The sequence below is a fragment of the Thamnophis sirtalis genome, unplaced genomic scaffold, assembly GCF_051295495.1.
Source record: "Thamnophis sirtalis isolate CommonGarterSnake01/CBP01778 unplaced genomic scaffold, rThaSir2_p1.2 scaffold_9, whole genome shotgun sequence".
NCBI classification, from domain to species: domain Eukaryota; kingdom Metazoa; phylum Chordata; class Lepidosauria; order Squamata; family Natricidae; genus Thamnophis; species Thamnophis sirtalis.
Genome location: NW_028261389.1, coordinates 80,315,780 through 80,333,253, shown reverse-complemented (window position 1 = coordinate 80,333,253; position 17,474 = coordinate 80,315,780). Strand labels below are relative to the sequence as shown.

The 17,474-nt window shown below is 42.9% G+C and overlaps 1 protein-coding gene across 2 annotated transcripts in view; it reads left to right on the top strand.

The window, feature by feature from the left end:
• The window catches only part of UPF2 (UPF2 regulator of nonsense mediated mRNA decay), a 49,210-nt gene that overhangs the window by 10,454 nt on the left and 21,282 nt on the right, over positions 1–17,474 (top strand). The window contains exons 3-10 of one of the 2 annotated variants that reach the window (XM_087722380.1): positions 870–1,649; positions 4,866–5,026; positions 5,653–5,850; positions 7,686–7,835; positions 9,907–9,969; positions 12,000–12,103; positions 13,470–13,555; positions 16,957–17,065. In XM_087722380.1, the coding sequence (XP_087578506.1) occupies positions 870–1,649; positions 4,866–5,026; positions 5,653–5,850; positions 7,686–7,835; positions 9,907–9,969; positions 12,000–12,103; positions 13,470–13,555; positions 16,957–17,065 (1,651 nt within the window). The remainder of the gene's footprint in view (positions 1–869; positions 1,650–4,865; positions 5,027–5,652; positions 5,851–7,685; positions 7,836–9,906; positions 9,970–11,999; positions 12,104–13,469; positions 13,556–16,956; positions 17,066–17,474) is intronic. The other variant, XM_087722381.1, reaches the window with a different exon arrangement.

Genomic DNA, 17,474 nt, shown 5'->3' with positions numbered 1-17,474 from the left:
TGTATGTATGTATGTATGTATGTATGTTATATTTGTGCAGATAAATAAATAAAGGGAGACTAGTATAGATCTATTTCAAGCTATTTAGCTCTCATCAGCTAGCCATACCCTTACTGGGAATCGAGCCTGTGCTGTATTGCCCCTAAGGCAGATGGGTTAACCATTGAGCCACAGAGCTCGACTCCTTATCAGCCTAGCCAGGGTGAAAGGTATCTATTTAGATTTTACAACCCCTGGTATGCCCAAATATGGGAGGAAGATCACTACTTCCATTCTCTGTCCTTTGGCTCGTCACAAGAGACCATCCAGGCAGAACCCAATAGTCTCTTGTGACGAGCTGAAGGACAGAGAATGGAAGTAGTGATCATCCCATATTTGGGCATACCGGGGGTTGTAAATATATCTATCTATCTATCTATCTATCTATCTATCTATCTATCTATCTATCTATCTATCTATCTATCTATCTCTCTATCTCTCTATCTCTCTATCTCTCTATCTCTCTATCTCTCTATCTCTCTATCTCTCTATCTCTCTATCTCTCTATCTCTCTCTCTATCTCTATATCTCTATATCTCTATATCTCTATATCTCTATCTATCATCTATCATCTATCTATCATCTATCATCTATCTATCTATCTATCTATCTATCTATCTATCTATCTATCTATCTATCTATCTATCTATCTATCTATCTATCTATCTATCTCTATCATCTATCTATCTATCTATCTATCTATCTATCTATCTATCTATCTATCTATCTATCTATCTATCTATCTATCTATCTATCTATCTATCTATCTATCTATCTATCTATCTATCTATCAAACCTTGTCCTCCCGTTAATGTCCTTTTTTTTTCCAGAGAGAAAGAAGAGGCCCACCAGCTGCACCAGGAGGCTTGGGAGCGCCACCAAGCCCGGAAGGAGCTTCGGAGCAAGAACCAGAACGCCTCGGAAAGCCGCCCGGAGGAGAACTTCTTCAGCAGGCTGGACTCCAGCCTGAAGAAGAACACGGCCTTCGTGAAGAAGCTGAAGACCATCACCGAGCAGCAGAGGGACTCCTTGTCCCATGACTTCAACGGCCTCAACTTGAGCAAGTACATCGCCGAGGCCGTGGCCTCCATCGTGGAGGCCAAGCTGAAGATCTCCGATGTCAACTGCGCCGTGCACCTCTGCTCCCTCTTCCACCAGCGCTACGCCGACTTCGCCCCCTCGCTGCTCCAAGTCTGGAAGAAGCACTTCGAAGCCAGGAAAGAAGAGAAAACGCCCAACATCACCAAGCTGAGGACCGACCTGCGCTTCATCGCCGAGCTGACCATCGTCGGGATCTTCACCGACAAGGAGGGCCTCTCCCTCATCTACGAGCAGCTGAAGAGCATCATCAACGCCGACCGGGAGACCCACACCCACGTCTCCGTGGTCATCAGCTTCTGCCGGCACTGCGGGGACGACATCGCGGGCTTGGTGCCCAGGAAGGTGAAAAGCGCGGCGGATAAGTTCAGCCTGAGCTTCCCCCCCAGCGAGATCATCAGCGCGGAGAAGCAGCAGCCTTTCCAAAACCTGCTGAAGGAATATTTCACCTCGCTGACCAAGCACTTGAAAAGGGACCACAGGGAACTGCAAAACATTGAAAGGCAGAACAGGTGAAGTTTTGTGTGATCTTAGCGTTAACTTGCCAGAGTTTAGAAAACAAACAAACAAACAAACACGGATTGGGTAAGAATCCTTATTTAATTTGTCGAAGGAAGTGTTTTAACTCTCAGGTCCTGCATTTTCCAGTCAAAAATGTGTGTGTGTGTGGGGTGCTAGTAAGGTTTTTATAGGCATTTAGTATTCTATTTTTGTGTGTTTGTTCGACAACACTTTTCCTGCTCTTTGAAATATGTCCGTTAGGTTTCTCTGAGATTAATACCAGTTTTTGTAGTTGCTATTCCAGTCTTAAATAAGATGTAGCTGGAGCCCTTCCTACATCAAAAGATATTCACGGAGTTTCAAGGCCTGCGCCTTAACATACGGAGCCTGGTCTATTTTAATCCTAAAAGATGAAAAATTGTGTTTTCGGGGAGATTCTCCTTTTGCATTTGCAAACAGATTGCTTTTGGGTTAGAAAGCATTGTTGATATTTGGGCAACATCTGTCAACTTCTTCACAGGGAGTTTTATTCTCATTTTCCCATAATAAGCCGTGGTAGACGAGATTTATCCTTTTTTTCTTATTTTTTTGCACTACAAACCACCACCTCATATTTCTTCTTCCTTCCTGCCCCGTTTCCCTGAAAATAAGACTTCAAAAACCCAATTGGGCTTTTGAGTGCATGCGCTAAAATAAGCCCTTCCCCAAAATAAGCCCTCCCCAAAAATATTGCAACAGCAGCAGCTATGAGGTGACCACACTCTCCTCCTCCTGCACCTCAAAAATAATAAGACCTCCCTGAAAATAAGGCCAAGCGCTTATTTCAGGGGTCAAAATAAACTAAGATCCTGTCTTATTTTCGAGGAAACACAGTATGTTTTTAAAAGCAGCTGGATATTCAAGAAGATTTCAACCCAGATTCGAATACCGTGTTTCCCCGAAAAGAAGTTGCCTTTTTCAGGGCCGTTGTAACTTCGAACGGTCACTAAATGAACTGTTATAAGTCAAGGATGACCTGTGAAAGCAGGAAATCCTTCCCTTCGTAGGAAGGACTCCTCAAACAGAAATTTCCAGCTACGGAAAGGTTGTGTAGGCTATTGTGACTACCTTCCCCTTTCTCCTTCCAAAAATTGCTGACTCAAAAGCATCATAATTCCTGTTTAATATGGTGAAGACTGAATTTATTGCCCTTCGTTCACTCTTGGCTGATTACAATCAGTATGTATTTCAATTTTGTTAGATTGATAACCCCCCTAGAGTACTTCCTTCTCCAGTTATTCTGGCCTATAATTCTTCATTCATGCTTCTACTCACTTTCAACTGATAGTTAGTTATTCTTATTAATCCCCATTCAGCCTATCTTCCCAAAGGGGAATTGGCCATTCAAACGGTCAGTTCAAGTTATCTTATATTCTACATAAATTATGATGAATTTAACTTACTATCTGACATCTTGTCTTTTAAAGAAGAAATTAAGTCAATTTGGCTTGTGCATTATTATTATTTTTTTGCGGGGAAATGTAGTGTAAGTTAATTATTCTTATTAATCCCCATTCATCCTATCTTCCCAAAGGGGAATTGGCCATTCAAACGGTCAATTCAAGTTATTTTATATTCTACATAAATTACGATGAATTTTACTTACTATCTGACATCTTGTCTTTTAAAGAAGAAATTAGTCAATTTGGCTTGTGCATTATTATTATTTTTTTGCGGGGAAATGTAGTGTAATATTTGTATGCATATAACTGCCTTTATAATATAAGTTACTTTATACGTTCATTGGTAATTTTGGGCTTTGTAATAACTTATCAATAGCTTCAGAAGAAGCTGGAAGACAAATCAATGAATCATGGATGCTTTTATGTTGTTGCAAGGCTACAAGATTAGAAGCATATCTTTTTTTTCCCCCAGTGGTTTGAATAACTCATTTATTTATATTTGAATTAGCATTTTACTTCTAGGAATTATGTTTCAGAACCCTTTAGAGATTTGGATTGCATTTACTAGTTTATGAAACTGGCATCAATATTAATAATTGAATTGCATAAAGTAATAGCAATAGCAATAGCAATAGCAGTAGACTTATATACCGCTTCATAGGCCTTTCAGGCCTCTCTAAGCGGTTTACAGAGAGTCAGCATATTGCCCCCAACAATCTGGGTCCTCATTTTACCCACCTCGGAAGGATGGAAGGCTGAGTCAACCCTGAGCCGGTGGGATTTGAACCGCTGAACTGCTGATCTAGCAGTAGCCTGCAGTGCTGCATTTAACCACTGCGCCACCTTGGCTCTTACGCGGTATATGAAGTATGCACGCAGACACACACAGAAATGCACATGTTCAGATAGTCCTCGGTTTATGACCATAGCCGAGCCCAAAATTTCTCTCGCTAAGCGAGACATTTGTTAAATGGGTTCGGCCCCGTTTTATGACTTTTCTTGCCACAGTTGTTAAGTGAATCACTGCAGTTGTTAAGATAGTAACACGGTTGTTAAGTAAATCTGCCTTCCCCATTGACTTTGCTTGACCGAAGGTAGCCCCGGGATACAGCGACCGTAATAAATATGAGTCAGTTGTCGAGCATTTAAATTTTGATCATGTGACCACAGGAAAGCTGCCACAGTTTTAAGCATGGAAAATGGTCCTAAGTCACATTTTTCAGTGCCTTTGTAACTTTGAATGGTCACTAAATCAACGGTCGTAAGTTGAGTACTGCCTGTAGTTTGTTTAGGATATAAAAAATGGAAAAGGGCCTATAGCCATATCTGTTCTATAGAGAGTGAATGGAAGTCTGGTATATGTTTAGTGTTTTTTAGAGCCAAGGTGGCGCAGTGGTTAGAGTGCAGTACTGCAGCCACTTCAGCTGACTGCTAGTTGCAGTTCGGCGGTTCAAATCTCACCGGCTCAGGGTTGACTCAGCCTTCCATCCTTCCGAGGTGGGTAAAATGAGGACCCGGATTGTTGGGGGCGATATGCTGACTCTGTAAACCGCTTAGAGAGGGCTGAAAGCCCTATGAAGCGGTATATAAGTCTAACTGCTATTGCTATTGCTATTTTAATTAAATATTTATAGGTCAATATTTTTATGTAATTCCCTCTAGGGTTTTTTTCCTTGTTAAAGGGATTAAAAATTGGACTTTTGATAGGTTTAACTTTGGGATGAAACATTGGCAAAATCTTTTCATTTTGCTTTCCCCCCCTCCGGGCTGCATATGGTTTTCTAGGCGTATTCTGCATTCTAAAGGGGAATTGAGTGAAGACCGGCATAAACAATATGAAGAATTTGCTATGTCTTATCAGAAGCTGTTGGCAAACTCTCAATCTTTAGCAGACCTCCTGGATGAAAATATGCCAGATCTCCCCCAAGACAAACCTGTTCCGGAAGGTAAGTAAAATGATGATGCAGGTTTAAAAAATTGGCTTTCTTTCTATAGTCAATCCTGCTGACTCTTCACCGATTTTCTCCCCAGTTTGTATCTTTTAAGCATTGAAGTAGGAATAGAATAGAATAACAGAGGTGGAAGGGACCTTGGCGGTCTTCTAGTCCAACCCCCTGCTTAGGCAGGAAACCCTACACCACTTCAGACAAATTGTTGTCCAATGTCTTCTTAAAAACCTCCAGTGTTGGAGCATTCACAACTTCTGGAGGCAAGTTGTTCCACTGATTAATTGTTTTCACTGTCAGGAAATTTCTCCTTAGTTCTAGGTTGCTTCTCTCCTTGATTAGTTTCCACCCATTGCTTCTTGTCCTGCCTTCAGGTGCCTTGGAGAATAGCTTGACTCCCTCTTCTTTGTGGCAACCCCTGAGATTTTGTAAGACTGCTATCATGTCTCCCCTGGTCCTTCTTTCCATTAAACTAGACATCCCCAGTTCCTGCAACCGTTCTTCATATGTTTTAGCCTCCAGTCCCCTCATCCTCTTTGTTGCTCTTCTCTGCAGGAATATTGGGGAGGGGAATGAAATTCCAACTTCATTGAAATATTTGATGCTTTTGTGTGTTTAAATTGCAGAACATGGCCCTGGAATTGATATTTTTACCCCCGGCAAACCTGGGGAATATGATTTGGAGGGCGGAATCTGGGAAGACGAAGATGCCAGGAACTTCTACGAGAACCTTATTGATTTAAAAGCGTTCGTGCCAGCTATCTTGTTTAAAGACAATGAGAAATGTTCTCAGGCCAAAGACTCTGGCAGGGACGACTCCAGAGGTATAGTATTTGGGTTTACCCCTGAGATTACTTCGCGTAGAAGCAGGTGGGTTTTTATGCTGAGCTGTGATTAGGGCTACGTCGGGCTATGCTGCCTTAAGAGGATGTGCACATTTGCTAACTTGATTAACCATGGCTATATTATTCTACAGTGACGAATTGTGGACCGTGTTAACAGTGGTTCAAAGCACAACAAGAAGCCATAGATGGGTTAACACTGGCTTGCGTTCAGCTAAGAAACCATGGCTTGTTTTCTGCTCTTTGCTAAGTTGTCTTAGCTCTTGCTAATGACCAGGGGGGCATTTGCCCAGGTTCGCCTGGTGCGCCAGTTGCGACCCTACCTGAATCGGGAGGCTCTCACAACAGTCACTCGGGCCCTTGTGACCTCTAGGCTGGAATACTGCAATGTGCTCTACATGGGGCTGCCCTTGAAGAGCATCCGGAGACTTCAGCTAGTCCAGAATGCGGCCGCGCGAGTGATCGTGGGCGCACCGCGGTTCGCCCACATAACACCTATCCTCCGCGAGCTGCGCTGGCTACCTGTTGGTCTCCGGGTGCGCTTCAAGGTGCTACTCACCACCCATAAAGCCCTTCATGGTAGTGGATCTAGGTACTTGAGAGACCGCCTCCTGCCAATCACCTCCTCACGACCCATTAGATCGCATAGATTGGGCCTCCTCCGAGTTCCATCTGCCAGTCAGTGTCGACTGGCAACCACGCGGAGGAGAGCCTTCTCGGTGGTAGCTCCGACCCTTTGGAACGATCTCCCCGTGGAGATTCGTACCCTCACCACCCTCCAGACCTTCCGCACAGCCCTCAAGACCTGGCTATCCCGTCAGGCCTGGGGTTAAAGATAATCCATCCCGAGCCGAGGTGGCGCAGTGGTTAAATGCAGCACTGCAGGCTACTGCTAGATCAGCAGTTCAGCGGTTCAAATCCCACCGGCTCAGGGTTGACTCAGCCTTCCATCCTTCCGAGGTGGGTAAAATGAGGACCCGGATTGTTGTTGGGGGCAATATGCTGACTCTCTGTAAACCGCTTAGAGAGGGCTGAAAGCCCTATGAAGCGGTATACAAGTCTAACTGCTATTGCTATGGCTATCCCCGCCCGAATGTTGAATGAATGTTGCTTTACTCTTTTAATTATGTATTGTCCTATATGTCATTGTATGTTTCCCCTTCCTATATAAGTTGTAAGCCGCCCTGAGTCCCCTCAGGGAAAAGGGCAGCCTATAAATTAACTTAACCTAACCTAACTTAACCTAATCTTGCAAGTCAAGACGTTCGCTTGCTACCATGGAACTTTTTTTGTAGAAATAAGTTTTGAAAAACGCTGCGGGAATTCCTTGCCCATATTTTGAGCCAAAGTAAAGGGGGTGAATTTCCTAACTATTTCCCCTTCCACTTTGTTTCTTGGCTGTCAGATTGAATGATAGGCGGAAACAAATCAAAGATAACTAACAACATACAAGAAACGCTGTAAACACACCAGATTCCATAAATAGGCTTGGGGGCATATACCTTAGTAAGGATAATTTTGAATGGATTTCAAAAACTACAGTGCAGCTTAATGCTCTGTGTAAATGTGATCATTGCCAATGTTGCGTTTTTAAGGTTAAAATAGTAACGGCTTTTTTATTTTTCTGGCAAGAACAGGAAAAGAGTGCTTCAAACTTCTTTTAAAAAAAAATGAAAATGTCTAAGCATTAGGGACCAGATAAATGGTGTTATTATTTCATCTATGTGCTTTATACTTTCATCAGAAAAATAAAAAGAGAGGAATATATGTCATTTCAAAGGCAATGTAAAATGTACATCGAATTCTTTTTGAAACAGAGCTAAAAGAAACTAAGGAAAACAAAGATATATCCGTCACGGAAGATCTAGAACTGGAACTAGAAAACTTGGATATTAACGATGAGACCCTTGATCTAGATTGCGGGGAGGAAGCAGAAGACCTCACAAAAAAACTTCTTGACGAACAAGGTAACAATGATGTGGAAAAGTATGTTATTCTTACAGATTTGTATACATGAATCTAAGCAGCATATACCTAAACAATATATAAAGCATATTTTAACAATATGGCTAGCCTAATGCAACTCCTTTGGGGGAAGTTTTGTAACCCAGAACAAGAGTAATTTCGTCTGTAAGTTGCTATTCAACACTCCTAAAATATACAGCCTGTAGTACATCTACTTACCCTTGGAAGCAATCTAGGTGTAAGGAGAAATTTCCTGCCAGGGAGGACAATTAACCAGCGGAACAGCTTGCCTCCGGAAGTTGTGGGTGCTCCCATCACTGGAGGTTTTTAAGAAGAGACTGGACAGTCACTTGTCTGAGATGGTTTGGTTCTCCTGCTTGAGCAGGGGGCAGGACTAGAAGACCTCCAAGGTCCCTTCCAGCTTTGCTGTCCTGTTAACAACTCCCACTGTATGTGGAAATAATTAAAAATCCTCTTGACAGGACTTAAGTAATAATAAAAAGGGCAACATCTCTTCTGCTTCACGTGGGAGTTTAATGATTGTATCATAGAACAGTAAATCATTTTCCCATTGAGAATGATGGCCAATAATTGTTTCCAACCAATTTCAAGCAACAGGGAAAACAATTATTATTTGTTTGCTTGAATTGAAACAGTAAGAGCCAACAAACATCACATTTTCCTGATAATTGTTTGCTCACGCCCAATGGGCTTAATATCAGGTTTCCGATGTCTGTACGCATCGCATCTAACACTTGCACGTTGGAGAAAGGAAATGTGACATTTTAGGCACAGCTCCCTATTCCATCAAATCCCTATTAACCTTTTTTTAACCAAGACACCTGTCTGCCTTCGATCAGCTTAGTTGGAGGATTAGTAAATGTGGACTCATTCTCTAATCTGGCTTTAGTCCCATTCTTTTTTTAAAAAAGGAGCACGGAATGCATTGTGGCCTACCTCACAGGGTTGTTAGGATGAATGAGATGGTTTGTAAAGCACTTAGTGTGGTCAGAGGCGCCATCATGGGGTGCGCATCTCCTTGTGAGAAAGATGAGTCATTTTATCTGAATGCGAGAAGAATTGTTTTGTCCGTTTTTGCTCAGTGAATCTCCTTTGCTTTGGTAGACAACTTTTAAGTTGAACGATAAGTGTAGACATTCCCCCTGTCCATGGTGAGATCAATTATTCTACTTTGACAGCGAGGACAATTAATCAGTGGAGCGGAAGTGGCCTCCAGAAGTTGTGGGTTTTCAGGAGGAGATTGGACAGCCATTTGTCTGAAATGGTACTACAGGGTTTCCTGCTTGAGCAGGGGGTTGGACTAGAAGACCTCCAAGGTCCCTTCCAACTCTGTCATTCAGTTATTCTATTAATTCCTTTCTCGTGTGAGATTTACTTTATAGATATGCTTTTTCTTTTACATAGTTTATAATAGCATCCAATATACATATTATAATTAATCCAGAGTCTGTTTAATGTCAGGGTTCCAAGTCACATACCCATATCTGTAGCAAACGAAACTCTGAGGCAGGCAATTTCCTCAAATAATACGTTTATTGGATGTGTCGTATTGGCACGGGCTGGTGAAAACTGACTCTGAATATTCCCACAGTTTTCACCTCCTTAAAAGTAAAAGTTTTCCACTATCTCAGAACAATCAAGTCACATGGTCCAATCAGGATGCTGTCCGGTGATTCCAGCCCCCTCCTTCCGAGCAGGAATGTCCTTGGTTCCCACGAGAAAGCACTTTGTTTTGGCTACAACACCCCAACTATCTCTAGTTCCCCCCCCCCTGTCCCTCGTTTCCAGTGAGTCAGCGCTGAAGCCTCAAAATGGCCTCAGTCAGGCCAGCTTTAGGGTTGACAGGCATCCGATATAAACATTCTTCATGTCCTACCAAATAGCATTTAAAATAGTCACTGTGCATTTTCTTTTGGAATAATAAGACAAGACTTGAAGCATTAACAGTGTACCAAAAGGCGAAGAGGCAATTAAGTATTAAGCTGTTCATAATAAAGGTTTGCTTCAGTGCAATGTGTAAAAAAAATATTTTTCTATTTTTAACACAATTAGGCAAGAAACAGGGAGCAGATAGCACCGGAGCTGAAAATAGTGACGGAAAGCAAGCTGCAAGAAGTGAGTTTTGAGGTGGTACTAAGAGGAGAAGAAAGTATTTTGAAGTAGATAAGCTTACAAGGGGCAGGGACTAGATAGAAAATTCCAGGAAGCGATCCAATTTATCTGTAATCCGAAAAGTTGCAGGAATATATTACCCAGTGGGGCTTTTCTAGGAACTCAAAGATAAGAAGTCTTTAAGAAGATGTTGGATAGCCATTTGTCTGGAACGGTATAGGGTTTCCTGCCTAGGCAGGGGGTTGGACTAGAAGGCCTCCAAGGTCCCTTCCAACACTGCTATTGTGTTGTATTGTAGACGATAGAGAAAAATAATGCAGGTTTCTTTGGTTTTGATGAATTTCAGTTCAGTGGTGAGCTTAAATTTTTAGATTTCCTGGTTGAGAAGAACTTTTAAGTACATTTATGAACGTATTTCTCTGAGCTAGCATCGTAACTAAATTAGAACACACACTAATCTAGCACATTAGCCAAATTGTAGGAAAAAAACGTTCTTCAGTTTCAGGAACATTTTGCTCATCCAGTAACTTTCTCTTGAAATCATCAGAAAATAATGAGAAACAAGTGATACTAACTGTATTTAACTTGTATTTAACTCTAACTTTTAATTACAGTTGTTTTAAGTTGAGTTTTCATCTCTTCAGTCACTTCAGTCCAGTGGCTCTTATGAAAATAGCTTCACCATTGTTTAGTCAAGATAGACTGTACGAAGACAGGTAGCCCTCGAATTGCGCCCACAATTGAGCCCAAAATTTATGTTGCTAAGCGAGGCATTTATGAGAAGATCTTTTTGTGACCTTTCTTCCCTCCGTTGTTAAGTGAATCACTGCGCTTGTTAAATGTCAAGCTGTGAAGTGAATCCAGCTTCCCCCATTGGCTTCATTTCTCAGAACATCCCGAATGCAGCTAGGTTTCCCACGCCCCCTCCCATCAAGTGGTACCCATTTATCTACTCGCAGTATCGCTTTGTGACCTTTCTTCCCTCCGTTGTTAAGTGAATCACTGCACTTGTTAAATGTCAAGCTGTGAAGTGAATCCAGCTTCCCCCATTGACTTCATTTCTCAGAACATCCCAAATGCAGCTAGGTTTCCCAAGCCCCCTCCCATCAAGTGGTACCCATTTATCTACTCGCAGTATCGCGTGCTTTCAAACTGCTAGGTGGGCAGGAGCCAGGGAGCGAGCAGCAGGAGCTCAACCTGTCTTGCGGAGCCGGGCTCGAACCGCTGGAGTGCAGATCATTTCTGGCTGGCAGTTCCAGCGTTATGACGCCCGCCGTACCACTGCTTCCTCTATGTGGTTGGGAATATGCCAACCCCATTTCAAGTCCAAAGATTTAGCAGGAGAAATCATATGCGAAATAATACAAAAATATACACAAGGAAAAAAGGGAGAAAATCCGAGGGGAATATCCACGGTGAAGCCGGCTTTAAGGGGGAAAATAATAATCATAATATTATTTATTTGGCGTAGTCCTTCAGAAGTGCAAAGTGCTTTTACACTTCTTACCTTGAATTCCCTTGGAAAGGATCATGGAGTTTGATGGAATGTGAGAATGTTCTCCTTGGGGGGAGCATCAACCAATAAATGAGGTTTAATAAGGAATCTCCAAGTCCATCTTACTTTCTAGATGGAAATGGATTCCTAAAATATTTATGCTCTGTCCTTGATTTCTTCTTCGAGAGGAGAAAAAAAAATAACCCCCCAATCCAGAATCACTTTGCCTTCAGTTATCCTTTCAAGTTATATTCATATGTGTGTTTTACCCTTTGTCTCTTCTTAGGGGTCGTTGCATTAATTCTCCGCCCTCTTTTACTAATGCCACATCTGTTTATTTTGTTTTTCTCCCCTTCCCTTGCTTTTAAGGCTGCGCTAGGTATTAACTGGTATTTTCCCCCCAGCTGAATTTAAAAAAAAACACACCCTATGTTTCATTGCTTACGGGGATCTTGTAGAACTTATTTTTAAAATGTTACATTTTACTTGTTTGTCTGTTTTGGGCTTATCTCTCTTTTTCTTTTAATGCTTGGTTTAGAACAAGAAGATGAAGAAACCAGCACAGGATCGCACCTAAAACTTATAGTAGATGCTTTTCTTCAGCAGCTCCCCAATTGTGTAAATAGAGACCTCATAGACAAGGTAAAACCCCCCTCTAATATTCTAATGGTTATTCCTATAGAATACCATTTTCTGGATGTAGGTAGTCCCCAGCGTACGACCACAATTGAGCCCAACATTTCTGCTGCTAAGTGAGACATTTGTTAAGTGAGTTTTGCCCCATTTTACGATGTTTCTTGCCACCGTTGTTAAGTGAATCCCTGCAGCTGTTAAACAAGTCACACAGTTGTTAAGTGAATCTGGCTTTCGACTTGGCTAGTCAGAAGGTCACCAAAGGGGATCACGTGACCCCGGGACACTGTGGCCGCCATAAGTATCAATCAGTTGCCAAGGTTCCGAATTTTGATCACATGCCCATGGAAGTGTACTAAGTGTGAAAAACGGATGCAAGTCCCTTTTTTTCCAGTGCTGGTCGCTAAACGAACTGTTGTAAGTCGAGGACTCCTCGTATTGCATTCTCAAATGCAGGAAACTTGGCAGTTTGCGAAAAGCTGTTCTGACAATGAGTTTAAATGGGTTTTCCGATCTACACATGCAAAGAAAAGCCGTGTAAAATTTGTTTGGATTATTAATAGCTGGGGGGGAAAAAAACCAATGATTCTGTAGGTTGGTCTGAGCCCAAAATCACTCGTGGATGTGGAGAACCTGCTCCAGTGGTGGGGTATGGCCCGGTACGGCCGTACCGCTAGTACCCAGGAGCAGCTGACAGCCTACTGCAGGGGTCGGCAACCTTAAACACCCAAAGAGCCATTTGGACCCGTTTCCCACAGAAAAGAAGACTCCGGGAGCCACAAAAACCTTCCCGCGCCTGACGATTTCCTCAGCGGCCACAAAACTAGCATATGTAGTTGAATTAAATGTTCTGTTTCCTCCTGCAACTTTTCTCGGATTTATCGGTGGTTGGCCTACCGGGGGTCGGAAAGCTCAATAGGTTTGTGTGCTGACGTGTGTCACACATTGGCGGTTGTGACATATATTTTTAGCGACGGAGCCGCAGCAGAGGGATGAAAGAGCCACATGTGGCTGCAGAGCTGCAGATTGCTGACCCCTGGCCTTCTGGTACGGTGGCCAGTTTGGCCCACCCGCCCACCCGTGTTCCATACCTCTTTTTAAAGCAACCGGCCCATTGCGAATGCGCGTACAGCGTGCGGCACCTGCGCAACCTCCAACAAGCAGCTGGGTGTCGCAGGGGCAGTGGAGTGCCCACGGGGGATGCCCGGCCCCATGAGCAGCGTACCGGTAGCGACGGGGAGGGGAACCCACCACTGACTGACCTCCTCCTTTCCCAGGGCATAACTGGGCTATGATAGCCTCTTGCATATCGTGAACGGGGTTTATGACTAGCTTGCTTTAGATTCAGATTTCAAGCTTTCCCTTTCTCCCACAGGCAGCCATGGATTTCTGCATGAATATGAACACCAAGGCTAACCGAAGGAAATTAGTCCGGGCCCTTTTCATCGTGCCGCGGCAGAGGTAAGCACCGAATTTAAACGTTGCGTTTAAAATTGAGTCTGAGATCTGAAGAGGTATAGAAATGAATTTGGGCTAGAGTGCCCATTTTCCCCCGTAGCCTCTCTTCGGATTTTTAAAATGCATTAAATGCGCAAAAATGGGATTTATTTATTTAGTTCCTACACAGCCCATCACCTATCTGATTGCGGGTGGTTTACACCCTCATCCTAAAATCCTGTGAATACACGATATAAAAGCACCATGTAAATTAACAGAAAGAAAAATGTTTTGGGATTGTTGTTTGCGACAGGCTTACTTGCCTAGAACTTTGTTACAGGAAAATTTGAAACAGCCATTAGATTGTTTAGATCCTGGACTATTGAAACTTAGCTCTGTTACTCCTCCACTGAGTGTTGCTTAGTTATTTTTTACTTCAAATGTGCATGATGAAGAAGGTAAGCTAAACGCATATAACGAATGCCGAGACAAGCTTAACTGGAATGTCACAGCACTTTATTAGCAAGAAACCAAAACCTCGGTGGCTGAAAGCCAAGCATAACAAACAGATAAGAACCTTGGCAGCAACTCAGACTTCGACAGATAACAGCTTCTCCAGCGTTAGGAATGACGTTGAATCCTGCAAAACCAGGCTCCTCCCAGTCTCTCTTTAAATACTATCTTGAGAGGAGCCTAATTACAATCACCTGGGTCCAATTATCTTTGGTAACTGCGTAGCTGCTCTCTACGTCGATCTGCCCGGCGTTGCTGAGCATCCAGGACCAACTCCCTTGGCTCCTCCCCACTGCTCCAATGCATGACGTCAGGATCATACTCCTTTGTCTCCTCCCCACTAGTCCAAGGCTCAGGCGCCTCCTGGTGGCCAACCAGCCTCTCTGCGCCCTGCTCGGAGTCGGAACCCTGTCCAGGGTCCTCCACATCCTCCAGGGCCGACTCATAGGGCCCCTCGCGGTCGGAGTCTGGTGGCAGCTCCAACGGCTCCTGCTGGGCCACAACAATACCACATCTGGGCTGTTCTAAGTGAGGAAACCGCCATCAATTTTTAAGAAAGATTTTGCTCAACCTCAGTTTTGCATTTTTACAATTGCTCAACACACACACACACACACACACACACACACACACACACACACACACCTTCTGACTATGCAGATATTTTCCCCTTAATGTCCTATTATCCATGGTATTAATATCCATGACCATAAGATCAGGATTGCCACAGATAACAAGGGCTTCCCCCGTACAGGTAGTCCTCGACTTATTTAGTGACTGCTCAAAGTTACAACGGCACCGAAAAAAGTGACTTATGACCGCTTTTCACACTTACGACTGTTTCAGGTCAGGTGATTTACATTCAGATGCTTGGCAAACGACTCACATTTATGACGGTTGCAGTGTCCCAGGGTCGCGTCATCCCTTTTACGATCTTCTGACCAGCAAAGCAAAGGGGGGGGGAGGCCGATTCGCTTTGCAACCGTGCCACTAACTTCACGACTGCAGCGATTCACTTAACGGCTGTGTTGAGAAAAGTGGTAAAATGGGGCAAAACTCGCTGAACCAATTTCCCACTTAGAAACATAGGTTTTTGGGCTCAATCGTGGCCATAAGCCGAGGACTACCAATGCAGCTATTGGCCTCATGAGCATCTGCCTGATTTTGCTTGGAATCGGAAGCTAAATCGGATCAAACCTTATTAGTGCTCATGTGAGAGAGACCACCGTAAAATTCCAGGTATGAGAATAAATTACAAATCAAGAACCTTCCCAGAAAATTTGCAAACCATTTGCATATAGCTTCCAAGCAAAATAACTGGTTGTGTTTCTGAAATCATCTCAAGGCAAAAGAGCCTTTGTTTTTTTTTAATATATCTAGTAACACTTTCCATATGAGTTTTTTGAAGTATTTTCAAATTCTTAGCGAAATCTTTGGAGTAACTCATTGGAGGTTCCGGGCAGTCTGTAACGTAGCTCTTGTCCAAGCATTAATCTCATTTTCGTGGTGGTTTTGATTGTGTTTTCTTACATTAGTCCTTGGTGTTAGGCCATAAGGAAAAAATAATACGGTTAACTCATTCTTAATGCAGGACTAATTCAGATTTTTGCCATGATGGCAAGAGCCAATGCAATGTCTAATTTTTTTGACAGGAAAAAACTCAGATTTTAGTCTTTTTTCAGCCATGGAAATACATTAAGTGGGTTTGAGTCAAATTTGTTTCTCAGCCTTAAAATTTCTCCCAATGGTTCTTATGGGGGATAAACTTGGAGGTGCGTTATGCATGTTGCCTTGAATTTCTTTGGAGAAAAGGTGAGATAATCCAGTAATGATTATTTCATGAAAGAAGTGGAAACGTTTAATGTTAAATAGAGCCATTTTGGCACAGTGGTTAGAATGCAACATTTGCAGGCAAACTCTGCCCACTGCCAGCAGTTCAATCCTGACCAGCTCGAGGTTGATTCAGCCTTCTGTCCTTCCGAGGTTGGTAAAATGAGGACCCAGATTGTTGGGAGCAGTAGGCTGACTCTGTAAACCTCTTTGAGAAGGCTGTAAAGCGGTATAAGAATTATTGCTATCAAATTAAGAGGCATTTATAAGTGCCCCCCCTCCCTCCCTCCCTCTCTTATTCCCTTTCTCACTCTCTTTCCTGATGGCACAGTGGTTAAAATGCAGTGTTGCAGGCTAAGTCTGCCCACTGCCAGCAATTCGATCCTGACTGGCTCGAGGTTGACTCAGTTTTTCGTCCTTCCGAGTTCGATAAAATGAGGACCCAGATTGTTGGGGGCAATAAGCCGACTCTAAACTGCTTAGAGAGGGCTTTAAAGCAGTTGAAGTGGTATATAAGTCTAAGTGCTATTGCATAATACTAAAAAAATGCAATGGTTAGACTTTCCTCATAACTTCCCAGTAATATTTATAATTATATAATAGGTTCCCTAATATTACTGTTATAATTAATATATAATGCAGTTTATGTAGTAACCGGTCAGTCCTAGAGGAGATCCACCCTGACTACTTTAGAAGGCCAGATCCTGAAGAGGAAACTCAAAGACTTTGGCCACCTAAGGAGAAGGAAGAAGGACTCCCTGGAGAAGAGCCTCATGCTGGGAACGATGGGGGGCAAAAGAAGAAGAAGGGGACGGCAGAGAAGGAGGTGGCTGGATGGAGTCACCGAAGCAGCCGGCGTGAGCTTCAATGGACTCCAGAGGATGGTAGAGGACAGGGAGGCCTGGAGGAACGTTGTCCATGGGGTCACAATGGGTTGGACACGACTTTGTAACCAACAACAACAATGTGTAGTAACAGTGTAGTACTTATATTGCAAATATCTGAAAATTAGTTTAAAAAACAGGAATCCCTGAATGTTCTTTGAAATAGTACTTTACCCATGGATTATCCTTTACTTGCAGGCTGGATTTGCTGCCTTTCTATGCACGGCTAGTTGGCACGTTGCACCCCTGTATGTCCGACGTAGCAGAAGACCTCTGTTCCATGCTGAAGGGGGACTTCAGATTTCATGTATGTTTCCACTGGTTTTCCATCAGATTGAGTTGCCCACATTTCAAAATGCCTGGCATAATAACAAGGAAACTTGCAGTAAAAGGCCAGGGTTCTTAACAGATGGAAGGGGTTTTTTTTACATTTCATAAATTAGAATGCAAAGTATTATTACATAATCTTAAATTTTGACCTTGTACATATTCATGAAGAGGCTTATTTCTGACTCTTTTGCCTGAAAGAACTTGTTTGAAAATACTAATTTTCAGAGCATTCCAAATCTTGCTGCCACATGGCAACGTTGCTTAAATTGCAGACGGCGAGAACAGCAGTTGGAAAACTGCAAAGATTTATTTGGGTTTCGTCCTAAGTAGAGTTGGCAGCCAGTTTAAATTTTTAGATACTTGCTTTTTCAACATGGTTGTTGGGC